The 15208-nt window shown below is 36.8% G+C and overlaps 1 protein-coding gene across 11 annotated transcripts in view; it reads right to left on the reverse strand.

Annotated features, from left to right (window-relative positions):
- Positions 1–15208, reverse strand: part of RYR3 (ryanodine receptor 3) — a 255759-nt gene that overhangs the window by 62000 nt on the left and 178551 nt on the right. For all 11 annotated transcript variants that reach the window (XM_071809340.1, XM_065840054.2, XM_065840053.2 and 8 more), the window contains 9 exons: positions 14919–15065; positions 13235–13297; positions 12725–12800; positions 12432–12555; positions 7948–8063; positions 7591–7658; positions 6624–6745; positions 4253–4302; positions 3545–3605 (listed from right to left, as the gene is read on the reverse strand). In XM_071809340.1, the coding sequence (XP_071665441.1) occupies positions 3545–3605; positions 4253–4302; positions 6624–6745; positions 7591–7658; positions 7948–8063; positions 12432–12555; positions 12725–12800; positions 13235–13297; positions 14919–15065 (827 nt within the window). The remainder of the gene's footprint in view (positions 1–3544; positions 3606–4252; positions 4303–6623; positions 6746–7590; positions 7659–7947; positions 8064–12431; positions 12556–12724; positions 12801–13234; positions 13298–14918; positions 15066–15208) is intronic.

Raw genomic sequence — 15208 nt, forward strand, 5'->3', positions numbered from 1 at the left:
TTTTGTACCCATTACCCCTTGTCCTAACATTGGTTATCACCAAGAAGAGCCTGGCTCCATCCTCGTGACGCTCACCCTTTATATATCTGTAAACATTAATGAGGTCACCCCTCAGTCTCCTCTTCTCCAAGCTAAAGAGACCCAGCTCCCTCAGCCTTTCCTCATAAGGGAGATGCTCCACTCCCTTCATCATCTTCGTGGCTCTGCACTGGGCTCTCTCCAGCAGTTCCCTGTCTTTCTTGAACTGAGGGGCCCAGAACTGGACACAATATTCCAGGTGCAGTCTCACCAGGGCAGAGTAGAGGGGGAGAAGAACCTCTCTCGGCCTACTAACCAACCCCCTTCTAATACACCCCAGGATGCCATTGGCCTTCTTGGCCACAAGGGCACAGTGCTGGCTCATGGTCATCCTGCTGTCCACCAGGAACCTCAGGTCCCTTTCCCCTACACTGCTCTCTAACAGGTCATTCCCCAATTTATGCTGGAACCTGGGTTTGTTCCTGCCCAGATGTAAGACTCTACACTTGCCCTTTTTATATTTAATTAATTTTTCCCTGCCCAACTCTCCAGTCTGTCCAGGTCTTGCTGGATAGCAGCACAGCCTTCTGGTGTGTCAGCCACTCCTCCCAGCTTCGTGTCATCAGCAAACTTGCTGATAGTACACTCTATTCCCTCATCCAAATAATTGATGAATATATTGCATAATACAGGCCCCAGTACTGACCCTTGAGGCACTCCACTAGATACAGGCCTCCAACTAGACTCTGCCCCATTGACCATGACTCTCTGGCTTCTTCCCTTCAGCCAGTTCGCAGTCTACCTCCCTACCCGTTCATCCAGACCACACTCCCTCAATTTAGCTGTGAGGATGTTGTGGGAGACTGTGTCAAATGCCTTACTCAAGTCAAGGTAGACCACGTCCACTGCTCTGCCATCATCCATCCATCTTGTTAAATGACTTACAAGTCATTTATGAAGACACTGAAGAGTGCTGGCCCTAAGATGGATCTCTGCAGACTCCCCCCTAGTGATTGGTCATTGGTCCAACATAACCCCATGTACTAGAACCCTTTGAGCCCAGCCCATCAGCCAGTTGCTCACCCACTGCATTGCACGTTTATCAAGCTGTATACTGGATATCTTTTCCAGGAGGAAACTCTAAGAGACAGTATATTTACTGAAATCCAAAAGTATCACATCAACAGGTTTCCCTTGGTCACTGAGTTGGGTAACCATGCTGTAGAAAGAAATTCAGTTGGTCAAGCAGGACTTTCCCCTCATGAACACATGCTGGCTGGGATCAACGACTGCGTTGTCATTCAGATGTTTTTCAATAATTCCCAGAACAATCTTCTCCATGATTTTGCCAGGGCTATAGTTGCCAGGGTCATCCCTGTTGCCCTTCTTATAGATTGGGACAACCTTTGCTAGCTTCTAGTCACCTGGGACCTCTCCAGATTCCCAGGAGTGTTGAAAAATCATGGAGAGATGTCTTGCTATGACATCAGCCAGCTTTTTAAGCACCCTTGGATGAATCCCATCAGGCCCCATCAACTTGTAGGAATCTAGCTGGAGCAGCAAATCCTGTGCAAGTTCTGGATTGATTGGGAGTTTATTGTTTTCCCAGCCATGGTTCTTTAGCCCAGGGTTTTGGAGGCTCTTGAGTCCATCTTCAGTGTTGAAGACTGAAGCGAAAAAAAGCATTAAATGTCTCGGTTTTGTCTATGTCCCTGTTTATAAGGTGACCAAGCTCATCAAGTAATGGGCCAATGTTACTTCTGGTTTTCCTTTTGTCATTGAGGTATTTTAAAAAGCCCTTTTTATAGTCCTTCACAGTACTTTCTAGCTTCAATTCAAATTGAGCTTTTGCGACACAAATTTCCCTACAGTGCTGAGCAGCATCTCTGTAGTCCTCTCACGACGTCTGACCTTGCTTCCATTGACCATATACTCTCTTTTTTCACTGTAGTTCAAGAATAAGATCCCCGTTCATCCAAGCTGGCTTCTTGCCTCACCTGCTAGACTTTTGACATTTTGGAATTGCCTGGTCCTGTGCTTTTAGGAGGTGATGGATGCCAGTACCTTCAAAAGCTTCCTCCCACGGGAACTTACTAAGTAGTGCTCTGAGTAACCTGAAGTTTGCTCTCCTCATATCCAGAGGTGAGGTCTTGCTGTCAGTTTTCCTCCTGTTGGCATAGATTTTAAAGCTGACTGCTTCGTAGCTGCTGTGGTCAAGGCAGCCACCAACCACCATTTCAGCCACCAGACCCTCTCTGTTAATGAGAATCAAATCTAGGAAGGCACTTTTCCTGGCCAGTTCCCTTAGTACCTGTGCAAAAAGTTATCGTCCAGATGCTTCAGGAACCCTCTGGACCCATTCGTGTCAGCTGTATGATATTCCCAGTTGACATCTGGCAAGTTGAAGTCCTCCAAGAATAAGTCATCAGTGTCATTGTCCTGGCTGGGTGGCCTGTAGTAGACTCCCATGATGACATCCACTTTATTTTCCTGTCCCTTAATACTTACCCAGAGGTAAGTTGCCATCGTCAGCTGCCAGCTCCATGCACTCCAGCCCCTCTGCTACACACACTGCCATCCCCCCACCTCTCCTACCCTGCCTATCCTTTCTCAAGAGCCTGTAACCATCCATCATGGCACTCCAGTCACAGGATTCATCCCACCAGGTTTCACTAAGCAAATTATATAATATCCCTGGGAGTGAGCCAAGGTTTCCAGTTCATCTTGCTTTTTCCTCATGCTGTACACCTTAGTGTAGAAGCACTTCAAGTGTGGTTGACTGTGTCCTCCACTTTGTGGTGCAGTCTGAGAAATCTCACTGTCATGCACCTCCTCAAGCTTTGAAGTGCCATCCTGCTGCTCATCACTGACTAGCCTGGTACTGCCCCCTTCCCCCTTACAATCTAGTTTAAAGCCCTATCAATCAGCCCTGCTAGCCCCTGACCAAACATCCTTTTCCCCTTCTGTGAGAGGTACATCCCATCAGATGTCAGTAGACCTCGTGAAGAACAGACCAACCCATAGTCAAAAAACCCAAAATTCCGTTGATGACACCAGTCTCAGAGCCACATGCTGATTAGTTGGGCCTACCTGTTCCATTCAGTATCCTGTCTGTTATTGAAAGGATGGAGGAAAAAAACAGCTGAGCATCTGATCCATCGACCAACTGCCCCAAGGCTCTGAAATCCCTTTTGATTGCCTTTAAACTTCTTTTTCCTATCTCTTCCCTGCCAACATGAAGGACCAGTCATGGGTAATAGTCTAAGGACCTTACCACTCTACGGAGCTGTCAAGTAACATCTCTTACCCTGTCCCAAGGAAGGCAGCAGACTTCCCTGTGGGTTGGGTTAGGTTGGCATATTGGTCTCTCTGTTCCCTTCAGAAAGCAGTCGCCTATGACGACTACCCTTCTTTTTTGTCTTTACATGTGTGGTTTCAGTGTGTTTGATGTATTTTATATGGGGGATCCTGAAAAACTCTGCAACACCTTCATAGTTTGTAGCTGGTACGAATGTTGTGAACTTACCGTGTGTCAAGAGACTGGGCTAAGATGTGCAGGCAGTTCACCATTGTAGCAGAATCACTACCTGGTTAGAAGGAGATACTATAAGAACACAATAGTATAGAAAATGTAGGATAATCTAATGATGCAGAATGTAATGATTGGAGAGGCACAGCTTAAACAACACTTGAGATAGGTCTCCCACTTCAGGGCACTGAAGGTAGAGTTAGGTCTGGTTCTAGAACTAGTTTTCAATTTCGTAATTTCATTTCCATACAAGAGAATAACTAGTGTCTATTTGTGGCCCGTTTTCATCTCTTGACCCTGCAACATGCTGAACTTTGTATCTTGTAGTACCTTTCATAATTTTGTATCAATACCTTTATAAAGGTATGTTATTGTTTCCTACATCCCTCAGTCTATTGAGAAATAATGTATTGGATTCAACAGTTAGATGACTTTTGAAAAGATACAAGTAACTGCACAGGCATGAGATTTTTTTAAAGGAGTCTGAAAATCATAGAAGTTTATGTTTCTTCCTGCTCCAACAAATATTCTATTAACTGTTACCTTCAGAGCCACATTCAATGCACCCACTCATTGTACTGGAAGATTATGCATGATTTTACAGAATTTTGTCTGTAACTTGTGAAAAGTTTCAAGTGAGATAGACGTAATGGTTATACATTCTTTATATTTTTAACTGTATCAAGATCTTTCTTAACAACTTACCAAAGAGTGAGATCCTATGTCTAACAAGAGCAGCTAGTTTGCAGAACAGGCTAAAGTAGAAAAGAACAGAAAGAGCAAGACAAGACAAAGTTTAAAGCTTTATTTGAAAAATGAGGTAGAGAACAGTAGAAATATGAAAGAGAAAACACAATATGGTGTATTTTGAATCATACAGGATGCTAACATCTGCATTAAGCAGAATAATGTTTTGAAGCTTCTGAATTCTCTCATTTTCTAAGCTTCACTACTTCAGAGATGACTTGAAATGTGAAACTTTCTTTTGATTACAGTAGTTTCCAGCAATTGCACATTATATGGTTGAGTCATTCTTTATGGCTATTATTCCTGAATAAGATTTTTTTTTTTTGTAAGAACAAGAAAAACTGAGTAATGTTTTAGTGTTTTACTTGGCATTCTGCAGGAAACAAATTTCAGAAATCCTCATACTCTTTAAAACAATTTGTGAAGATATCCTCTGTAAATAAATTAATCCATGTTTAGCCATTGCTGATGATAAGATCAATCCTGAAATATATGCAGACTAGAAATGCTTCTAGCAAACATGTCAGATACTTGCATCTCTAACCTATCGGTGAAAATGATAGGATAACTAAGAGAAAGGAAAAATCACTGACTCTCTAGAGATTAAAGGGGTTACTTTAACTTCTAAAACCAAAGACAGCTAGGCAGATGTGTTTGTCATCTGTGCTATACTTTACAAATGAAATTAGGACGTAAGAAAATGAAGCAAATATACCTTAGGAATTGGTATGGTCTCTTACTAACAATGGATTGTCATTGTTAGCTTCATAATAGTTTGTTTTTATATATATATATATATATATAAATATTATACTTCCTATAAGATGAAAATAACCAACAGTCACTTTTCTCAATGAAGAATGGATGAAGAATTATAAGATATTTCTGAATTTATAGTAGCAGATATACAGGCTAGACCTCTAACTTCCTTCATGTGTCTTTGTGGAGGCATTTTGTACAACCCTAGTAAGCATCTTTCTGGCTTTATTAAGCTGACCTGACTGACTTCAGGAAGTAATAGAAGTATTCAGAGAGGAAGGATGAAATCAAAATGAAGTTAAACTTCCTCCTGAACCTGAGTTGACTTCCCCTACTGGAGGACTATCTTGGACATTTCTATATGATATATCTGGAAGCTCAGTAAAGCAGAATCTTAGGGACTGAACACACACTCTTATGGGCAATTACTATGTAAGAACTACTGTGCATGTAGCAAATGGAAAAAAAAAAAAGAGGGTAAAAATAATTCAGAGAAAGGCAAAAATACATTGGAAGATAAACTGAAGAATGGAGTCTAGGAAGTTCAGTGCTAAGCCTGAACTTATGTAACAATGACTAACCTTTCCTTTCAAACGCTATATCTACCCTTCTGTTGGAAAAAGTAGTCAACTCTAGTCAACACAGTGAAGGAAAGCAAAGAAATTTGAGAAACTGACAGTTAAAATTAGAAACCATGAGAGTAAAATACAGTTTGAAAGATTACGACACAAATTTCCCAGATAAAATAACTGGCAGCATACCTTTTAGGGGGAGAAAAGAATTGGCAACAAAAATAGTAGATGACAGTCATTGTTAAAAGAAATTAAATATTAATTTTTAAATGTTAATTGCAGAAAATGAAATTCATCTTTTTGTAAAGGCAACACATTATAAATTAAAAGGCAACTGTATCTTTTTAATTTATTTTTCTGGAATAAATCTGAGTCAAATGGTTGATTCCAACCAAATCTGAAACAGTACAGTTGTCTAAAAATTATTAAATTCCAGCAATTTTTTGTGCAGGGACAGAAGTGATTTTGTAGAGAAGGGAGAATCCATAATTACCCCTAAAAAGTTGCACCATGGTACTTTCACATTTTTTGATATCTGAAAATTTTAATGTGAGACCATTTAAAAGACCTGACACTGGGATGAGTTTCAAACAGAAACTACCGTCAACAATGAAACACAAACCCGTCAGAAACTAAGTATTATTAGTTCCATTGCTCTCAGAATAATTTTTAATAATGTTTCTGATGTTATAATCCACAATTATATAATGTAATATATACAATTAGTATGTATACTCAATTATTCAATTATATGTTAAAGGATACTAATGTTAATGAAGAATACTATATTAATTTTATATTCATGAACTAATTTTTATTAAAGAAAAAAAAATAAAATGAGGATTTCTGTTCACTCATTGCCATTCTGATACAGAATAAACTATTCACTTCCCATCAGAGGAAAATGAGCTTTTGAACTATCTTCCTCTTTAACCTAAGAAGAGACCTTTAACTGTCTATCTAGAACCCTCCTGTGTATACCTTAATTTTATACTTACCTTGCTACCATTTCCTTTTCCTTATTTGATGCATATCCACTGCTACTGAGTGTTTTTGTTGGAGAAGACAGGAAGTAGAGGCAGTGATTTGTAAAGTACTGATCGACTAATGGTAAAAGAACCTAAGAAATACAGATTAAAAAACGTATTTTTGACAGAGCACAATAATAAATGTAGCAACAATGCTCCGATTGGTCAAAGTTCATTCAAATAATTTTAGAAGTTCTTTAACAGTTGTATTTTCTAGTTTCAGACACATAAATTAAAAACATAAATCCTACAATTTTACTTTAAAGTGACATAAATAATAAACAGACTTACACAGATCTATCATTTTTGGATCTGATGATGCAAACTTACTCTTCTCACATTCAACAGTGATCACTAAACTAAAAGCATCCTTCCTCTCCACTATTGACATAACTGTCCACTAGAGGTATGAAAGGAGAGATGGAGAGGGCTTTTTTTTTTTTTTTTTTTTAAATATCCTAAATGAAATCCTAAATGTTTCTTACTTCAAATCTGATTATTGACAACATTGTTCTTATTAGGTACACAAGTGTGTATGACATCATTACGCACAGGAGTACTTCTTCATTCTAACTAAACGATACTATGCACTTCAGACAATATAGAGGCAAAAATTTTCAGAAATAATATGTTAAGTAAGAGTATTTTAGTTCATGTAATAAATAATTTGCCTTTTAATTTCTATGTTCCTTCTCATGTTTAAGCAGATCTATTGAAACATTTTGAAATACAAGAGTCCAGCAAATTTATTGAAATACTTTTGAAGATATTTTGAAATATTTGTTAACAACATTTAATTGATTACTTACCATGGAAAAAATGGGAAAGATATCTTTCTATTACCTGGGTAGCAATCTAACATTACAAATTTCCATGTTCTGTATCATGTAATGTACATGTACATGTACATCATTACTTGAAATACTAAATCACTCACTTTGGCAAAGAATTTTATTTCTTGGTCATGTGGAGATTTTTCAGTTTTTCCACTGGTTACAATGGCTTCTGCAAGAGTACAATCAAGGCAGACACAAATAAGAAGTTGCCTAATAATAAATAACATAATAGCTCTTTTATATAGCTTTGCAAACTTCGTTCTTCTGAAACACAAATAAAATAACAGAAATAGTTTTGCTAATTACAGATGTCCAAGGGTTCAATTTGCAAATTTAAAGACAGAATTTAAGTTTCTTAATGCAAAAGAAAGAGACATCACTACAAACTTAAACATACCAACTCCAATATTCAAATATCAAAAATTTTAATTATTTTCCAAATAAAATCCACAGCTTACCCAAATGTGCAATAAACTCTTGAGCAGAATCAACATATTTTAAAATTTTCTTCAGAAACTTAAAGGCAAACCTCTTTTCCATGGATGAAGCATCCAACTCCATGTCATTCAGACCCCTGTTTTATAAAGCATTAACATAAATAGCATTGATGATGACAATAGTACAAATGATCACAGTACTATGAATCATTCCATTCCTTTGTATCTTTTAATTATGGTATATTTTCAGAAGAAGGAGAAAATGACCTTCCATAGCAACTCTTAGCTGTCAACTACAAAGTAAGTAATGTTAAAATCAGATCATGTTTCTCTAAGAGCTATAATAGCTTTGGATTAAGTATCCAAAATATATGACTTATAGTGTAAGAACTTTAGAGAGTTATCTTATTGCACAAATGAAGACATGGTACATTTGAATCTAACAAAGCAACACATTGGCCACTCAATTTCTATTGCTGGCAGATTAAAGTGTTTAGAAGGTCAGCAATTACAACTTTACAAAATCAGCCTAAATCACTTCATTTCATTACTCACTATAAAACTTCATTTTAGTCCTTGAATTTTATGGAAGACTGAAGTCCAAGTGACTTAAGCTACTCAATGGGAACATAAATGCAAGGAGAAAACTACTATACTATTCAAAGTATTTGAAAAATTTCAACAGTATGTGACACTTTCTAAAGAGTCATGTATTATTTATTCTTTGAGACAAGTTCATTACCAAAATCATGACTGCTGCACAGAAGATATTAAAGAGGAAGAAAAAATGGGTAGTTGGCTGTGCCTAGATTTAAAAAAGTAGGTTTTATTTTAGCTACAAATGAAACCTACCTCACTGAAATTCTAAAATTCTTTAGGATCACAACAAAATTTAGGTTGGAAGGAACCTCTGAAAGTCATCTGATCCAAGTCCCATCTCAAAGCAAAGCCAAATCCAAAGTTAGATCAGGTTGTTCAGAACCTTGTCCAATAACGTACTGAGTATCTTCAAGGATCGAAATCTCATAATGACTCTGGAGAGCCTACTATAGTGTTTGACCACCCTCACTGTGAAAAAATAAGGGTGAAATATTTTCACATATCTAACTGGAATTTGCCTTGTAATAACTTGCTACTTTTGAGGAGACAGTGTTTGACTTCATCATCCTTGCTTAAAGTACTTGAAGACAGTGGTAAAATCCCATTGTAATCACCTGTTTTAATACTGAAAAAAAAAAAATCTAGCCTCTCCTTGGAGCTTCTCCTGGCATAAGATGCATACTAATCCCCAAAGCATCTTGGTGGTCCTCTACTTAATTAACTCTTTTGTCAATGTGTTCCTTAGCAATGGTGAACCAAAAACTGGACAACGTACTCCTAATACAGTCTCACGATTGCAAAATGGAAGGGGAAAAAAAGTCACCTCCATCAACCTGCAGATGACATGGCCTAGTATGCAGTCAGCCTTCACCATCACAAGAACACAGTCCTGATTCACCTTCCACTTGCAGAATTCAAAGCGTTTTTCTGCATTGATGCTGCCAGGCTCAATTTCCCTATTCCTGGGGTTATTCCACCCCAGGTATAGGACTTTGCATCAACCTCACAAGAGTTCTGTCAGCCCATTTCTTCAGACCATCAGAGATACTCTGAAAGGCAGCCAAACTCCAATTTATTGTTAAGGGTTCATTCCACAAAATTGCTAAAGATGCATTCTGTTCTGTCACCTAGGACATGAATGGGGCTTTTTTTTCTTTTTCTTTTTGAAGTCACATAACTCTATAGATTTTTAATTAATTGTTTTTAAACATACGTATTTTTACAGGTAATTAATTCTTATTCATTGTTTCCCTGAGGTTTTCTTGTACATCTGTTTAGTTTGCAACTTCTCCATAGTTTCTTTATTCCAACATTAGGAAGTCTAGACCATTCTTGAGATTTTCAGTTGATAGATGACAGCCTACATCCAGGACATCTAACTGGCTTGCCAAGTGGGGAAGTAATAGTGTAACGTTAAGGGAAACCTCTGGTTACACATAATGGCTACTTCACTTCTGTTCAGACTCTTCAAATAGTAGTAGATAGGAAGACTACCCTTTATCAATTAAATGACCAGGCTGAAGGAGATGTAGAGATGACAGGTGGGTTGAACAGCATGTCAGAATTAGAGAAGAAGTGAGGAACTGGTGGTTTGTGGCACTGAGGCAAAAGCATGAAAGGAACAAGAAAGCAGGAAAGTTGCTGGACTCACTGTTGTGGTATGGAGGAAATGATCACTTATCCTGAGGTTCCTTAGCACTGGTGTAGGAGTACATTAAAGAGAATAAATGGAAGATTAGACTAAAATTTGAAAAACATCTATGTGGTGAATTCCAGAAAAAAAGTAATTTTGTGGGAGAAGGCTGATGCAAGAGAAATTTTAACAACCAAACCACCTAATTCTGAAGTGTATGTTCTTGACCACAATGGAATGTGGGTAAGAGGAGAGGAACAGTTGTGGTCAGGGGAAAAAGAATCAGGAGCTAAATAATACTTTCCAATCCCATTTTATACGTACACATAAAAAGAGTAACTTCCCATCTTAGAGTTTCATTTGAAAAAAAAAAAAAAACTGTTTGAAGATTCCTAGTTCCTATTCATTTATGACCTTCTATTAATCAATATATCACATGTGTAATCAAATGATTTGGTATGTATTAACAGCTATGTATGGCTGACAAGTGTCTCCTGTTGCCTCACCCTCAGAGAGGATTATACAACTAAGTATTTATCTGTATTTTCAGTGAGACCACTGTAAATATCCTCTTTTTGTGTTTATATTAAGCTGTGGTTGCTAAGTGATTACATGTACTTTCGTAAATATTGAAAGACATCGGTAATTCTGTTAAATAATAAAGGCAACATCAAAAGAACTTGTAGAGGTTTAAGATGCTTAACAAAACACCATGTTGTTTCTAACATATACTTGAGTAAGGCCTGAGAGATATATCTATATCTCATAAACACTCAAAAGTACTTCAAAAGTGTTCTTAACAAAGAAGGGGGAGTAAAAATCAAAACATAGCCAGATGGTATATGCAAAGCACACACACTGTGCCACCTATACATTTCCAGTTATAAAGAATTTCCATGTTTTAATGATTAGTTCAACATTTTTAAGAATAACATTCTGGAAATGTGATAATTTCAATCAATACTTCAAAAGATTTTATGTATATTTAATATATGCACATATTCATCTGAAGAAAACTCTGAGAAGAGGATGCTCTTGATTCGCCCTGAAATAGACAATTACTGCAAACTCTCTGCCCATGTCCCATAAAGAGTTTGAGCAGGCTTTATCAAGTTGACTTGTCCCATTAGTTAACACTGAAAACATTGTCTTCCTAACCCGAACAGCTGCAGCTACAAAGAGATATTAAAACTCTTCTTTGAGCAATTCCTTTGGTATTTCAAAAGACTATTCATTTGCAGGAACTAAACCTGCTTTTCTTACTCAATAGCTCTAAAGCAATTATGGAGAATATAAAAAGTTTGGTGGCACACCTACGTTTCGGTTTCAGGCTAAGAGTCTACATATGTGACAGGAGGGAATTTTTCTCTGCAGTAATGCAAGAAATGAATATTTAGAGCTGTCCTCTGATATCTTAAGAAATGTTATTAATTCTTGAAGCCAAAGTTACTACTTGCAGATCCTAATAATCAAGTTGTATATATTTCAATCTATACTTTCACTAGAGACACAGACTCGAAAAGCAGAAATACATGAAAGCAAGTAAGATCTGACTTTATGCACATACGGAAAAAGTTCTTCATTTATACAGTTTAGTTTACAAAAATGCTTCATGCCACCAAAACTGCAGTTTCATATGTGCTTCAGTGTTTCACATGCAATAAAATATCATAGTTATAGTGTATTAACTCACAATGCCATCATATAAAGCCAAAAATACAGTATAATAAATTATTTTAATTTCTTCGATTGTTTAAGTCCCCACAGGCCAGCTTACTTTCAGGGATAGCAATTCAAGTTAGAGTACAACTAATGAAGTCTGCATTTTAGCTTGAGCAAAAGTTAAGGCTGAAATGCCCACAAAATACCCACTTTCTCTTGCTGCTTCACAGAACTCTAACCGTTTTCTCAAAAACTGGATTAAAACTTACTTTTTCATAGATGTGTTCAATATCAGACCTCAGATTTATTTGCCCTTGATCCCTACTGACATTGCTGGCTAATGACTTAGAAGTTTTGAATCATCTGCTTGTTTAATTACTCTACTGTTGTATTTTGTATTTACTAAATCACATACTTACTAAAAATGTTACCTGTCTACACTATATCAGAAGGGTCTTTCTGAACATAAAAATAACAAGGACTATGATTTACAGAAGATATGCCAAGTGGTAATTATGTTTATAACTAACAGACTGTAGTGGGATAAGGAAAATCATCATGGTTTCTGTACTGAATGTAAGAGAGTATCTCAAAAAAACATGTTACTTACCGAGATATGATTATACCATTGACTTGAAGGAATTTAAACAGCTCTTGTGCCTTTTCACGATCCCGTGATTTCTCCTTGGCTGTCAACGTGTCATAAGGCACCAATAAAGGATGACTACCTCCACCTTTAGTAAGTTGAAAGAAATGTAAATTTTTCTACTGTAAGACTTATTTTGCTTCAAGTACAAAAAGGAACCATTCCATTTTGATTGTCTTACACGGACTTTTTTCAGACTGTTTCTTCTCCCTCATTTCCCTTGTCTTTTTAATGTGGTTCACAGGATTCTCTCTTACCTTTGCTTTCTAATTCCATTTTCTTCTTTTTGGCCCATATATTATGGTAGTTTTCTGCCATTACCTCTACCATTCCCTACATTATCATCAAAAAAGACAAGATGCAAAATTAAAAGGTGACAATTAAAGATTCTGTAGTTCTACATAATTTTAAAGTAATTACTAAAGTCTACCCTTTTTTTTTTTAAAGAAACATCACAGTTTCATTTCTACATTCAGCTGTTCTTTGAAGTCAGCACAGACACAGGACACACACATATCACATGTTGTTCACAGCCCCTTCCCTAGATTGATGATAACTTTTTCTAGGAACTCAGGAAGCACCCATGGGCTAAACAGTAGAAATCTTTCTTTAAATTTGTGAATAGTATGGCATGTGCCTTTCAATAACAGTATATCACATCCACAGTCACAAATACACTAGTAAAACCTCACAAAACTCACTCCTAAATAATATAAACCCCCAAACCTATTAATTATTTTCAGGACATATGCAAAATAAATACAAACCTGAAGCTCCCTAGAAAGCACCACATTAGAGAGATCAAGTGGCATTGGACTATACCCATTTCCCTGCAGGGAAAAAAAAAAAAAAAGAGAATTATTTTCAGATAAAAGTATTTCAGATAACAGAATAAAATACTCAGCTACAACATCTCCATTGTTTATCTCATTAGAGTAACATAATTTACCTTTCTAAACTTGTAGAAACTGCATTTTGTTTCACAATGTGCTGAAGACACACAGGGTCATTAACAGAATGTATCTGCTGATGTGGCAATACGAAGGTTTCTGCAGACAGTTATATCTCTCTATTCACAACAGATGGTAAGCTGCTAAGAACTATGCTTTTCAGCCCAAGAGAGGAGACCAATCATGAGGCATACAAGATGTGCCTTCAAAACATGACAGAACAGTGTGGCAACAGCCTGAATGTACCATATACTAAAGACAAGGCATCACAACAAAAGTTAAAATAGGTTATTTTCTTGTGGAATTTACAGACTAAGAAAAAGGAGAAGTATGATATATTTATGCAGCTTTTAAATGTCTGAAATATGAAAGCTCCAGTGCAATAAACCTATTGGGTACATGTTAAATGTAAGCAGTCACATATAAATTGTCCATTTCAATCATGTACTGAAGTTAAACATGTGCTGAAATCCTCTACTCAGTCATGTCTTTATCATGCATGTTTTTTGGGCAAGAAGGCCCAACTGCAGCACAGGCTCCACTGGCTGGAAGCAGAGACACCGGAGACAGAAGAACACCCTGCAAGGGAGTGAAGTTTGCTGAAGAGATGAGAAATGCTGAAGTACTGTCGTGTAACAGACTGCTCAGGGGCCACTTTTAGTAAACAAAACTAGAGCTGGGGAAGGAAGCCAACACAGGCTTAAGATGCCTGATGCTGATGCTTACAGGATCAGTGCTGTTGCAAGTGTATAGAAAGAATCAGTTCGTGATACATCTTTGCACACTCCTTGCAGCATTGCTTATGGCACACATACTGTACATTAAATCTTGCTATGTTCCAGCACAAATGTGTGTTTAATTCACCTCAAGTAGTACAGAAAAAATTTCTCAATGTAGTTTTGAACAGGTTTTCCCCCTCCAAAACATAGACATATTTAGCAGCAGTATCAACATGCTAAAAAAAATCTCAAAAAAACCAAACCAAAACAAAAAATCCACAAACAAATAAAAAAATCAGTCTATCACATCAAAATGCTAGGTACTATAAAGCTACCTGCAAATTTTGCCTGTAGATTGAATAAAAGGTATTAAATGCAAAACCTTATTTTTCAGTCATAATTATAATCTTGAAAAAAGCCCATTTCAGGCTCTTCTGTTGGACCAAAAAAAGAAAATTACTACATTTACTCATTATAAAATAAAGGGCTTTAAATACTCTGCCATGTATTCTTTCAATGACTATGTCAAAACTTGCTTCAGGTCTTCTGAGAAAATGAAATACAGGCAGTCTCTGACACCTTAAAAGTCGTCTTTTTGCAATCCCCTTTTCAGTGTTACTACAATGTTTTTTATTATAGTGACATAACTTCCAGTCTCAGAACTCCAGCATTAAAATTTTCTTTTCATTAAAAAGAATATAAAAGTAACATAATTTTGTGCTTTTCTTAGTATATTAACAAACAAGCCTTCTGCTTTCTAAATTTAAGCAATTCCACCTTACCTGGCTAGATTGAGATATGCTGCGGAGCTTTTCATTTTCACGTTGATGTATTAATGCTTCTCCTTCCTTGGTCCTTTCTAGGCTCCATCCCATGGCTAACATGGTTTTCAGTGATTCTCTGGCAGGCCAACGATAAATTTCCTTTTCCTTTGAAGAAAATAATGAAAAATTTCTCTGTATTTAGCAGGTAGCTAAAACTCAACAAAAATATTCTGTCCTTCTTTATAAACTGCCACATGCCACAAAAGTAAATAAAATTTGTATATTATATCTGAAGATACAATATTGTT

The sequence above is a fragment of the Patagioenas fasciata genome, chromosome 5 (assembly GCF_037038585.1).
Source record: "Patagioenas fasciata isolate bPatFas1 chromosome 5, bPatFas1.hap1, whole genome shotgun sequence".
Classification (NCBI taxonomy): Eukaryota; Metazoa; Chordata; class Aves; order Columbiformes; family Columbidae; genus Patagioenas; species Patagioenas fasciata.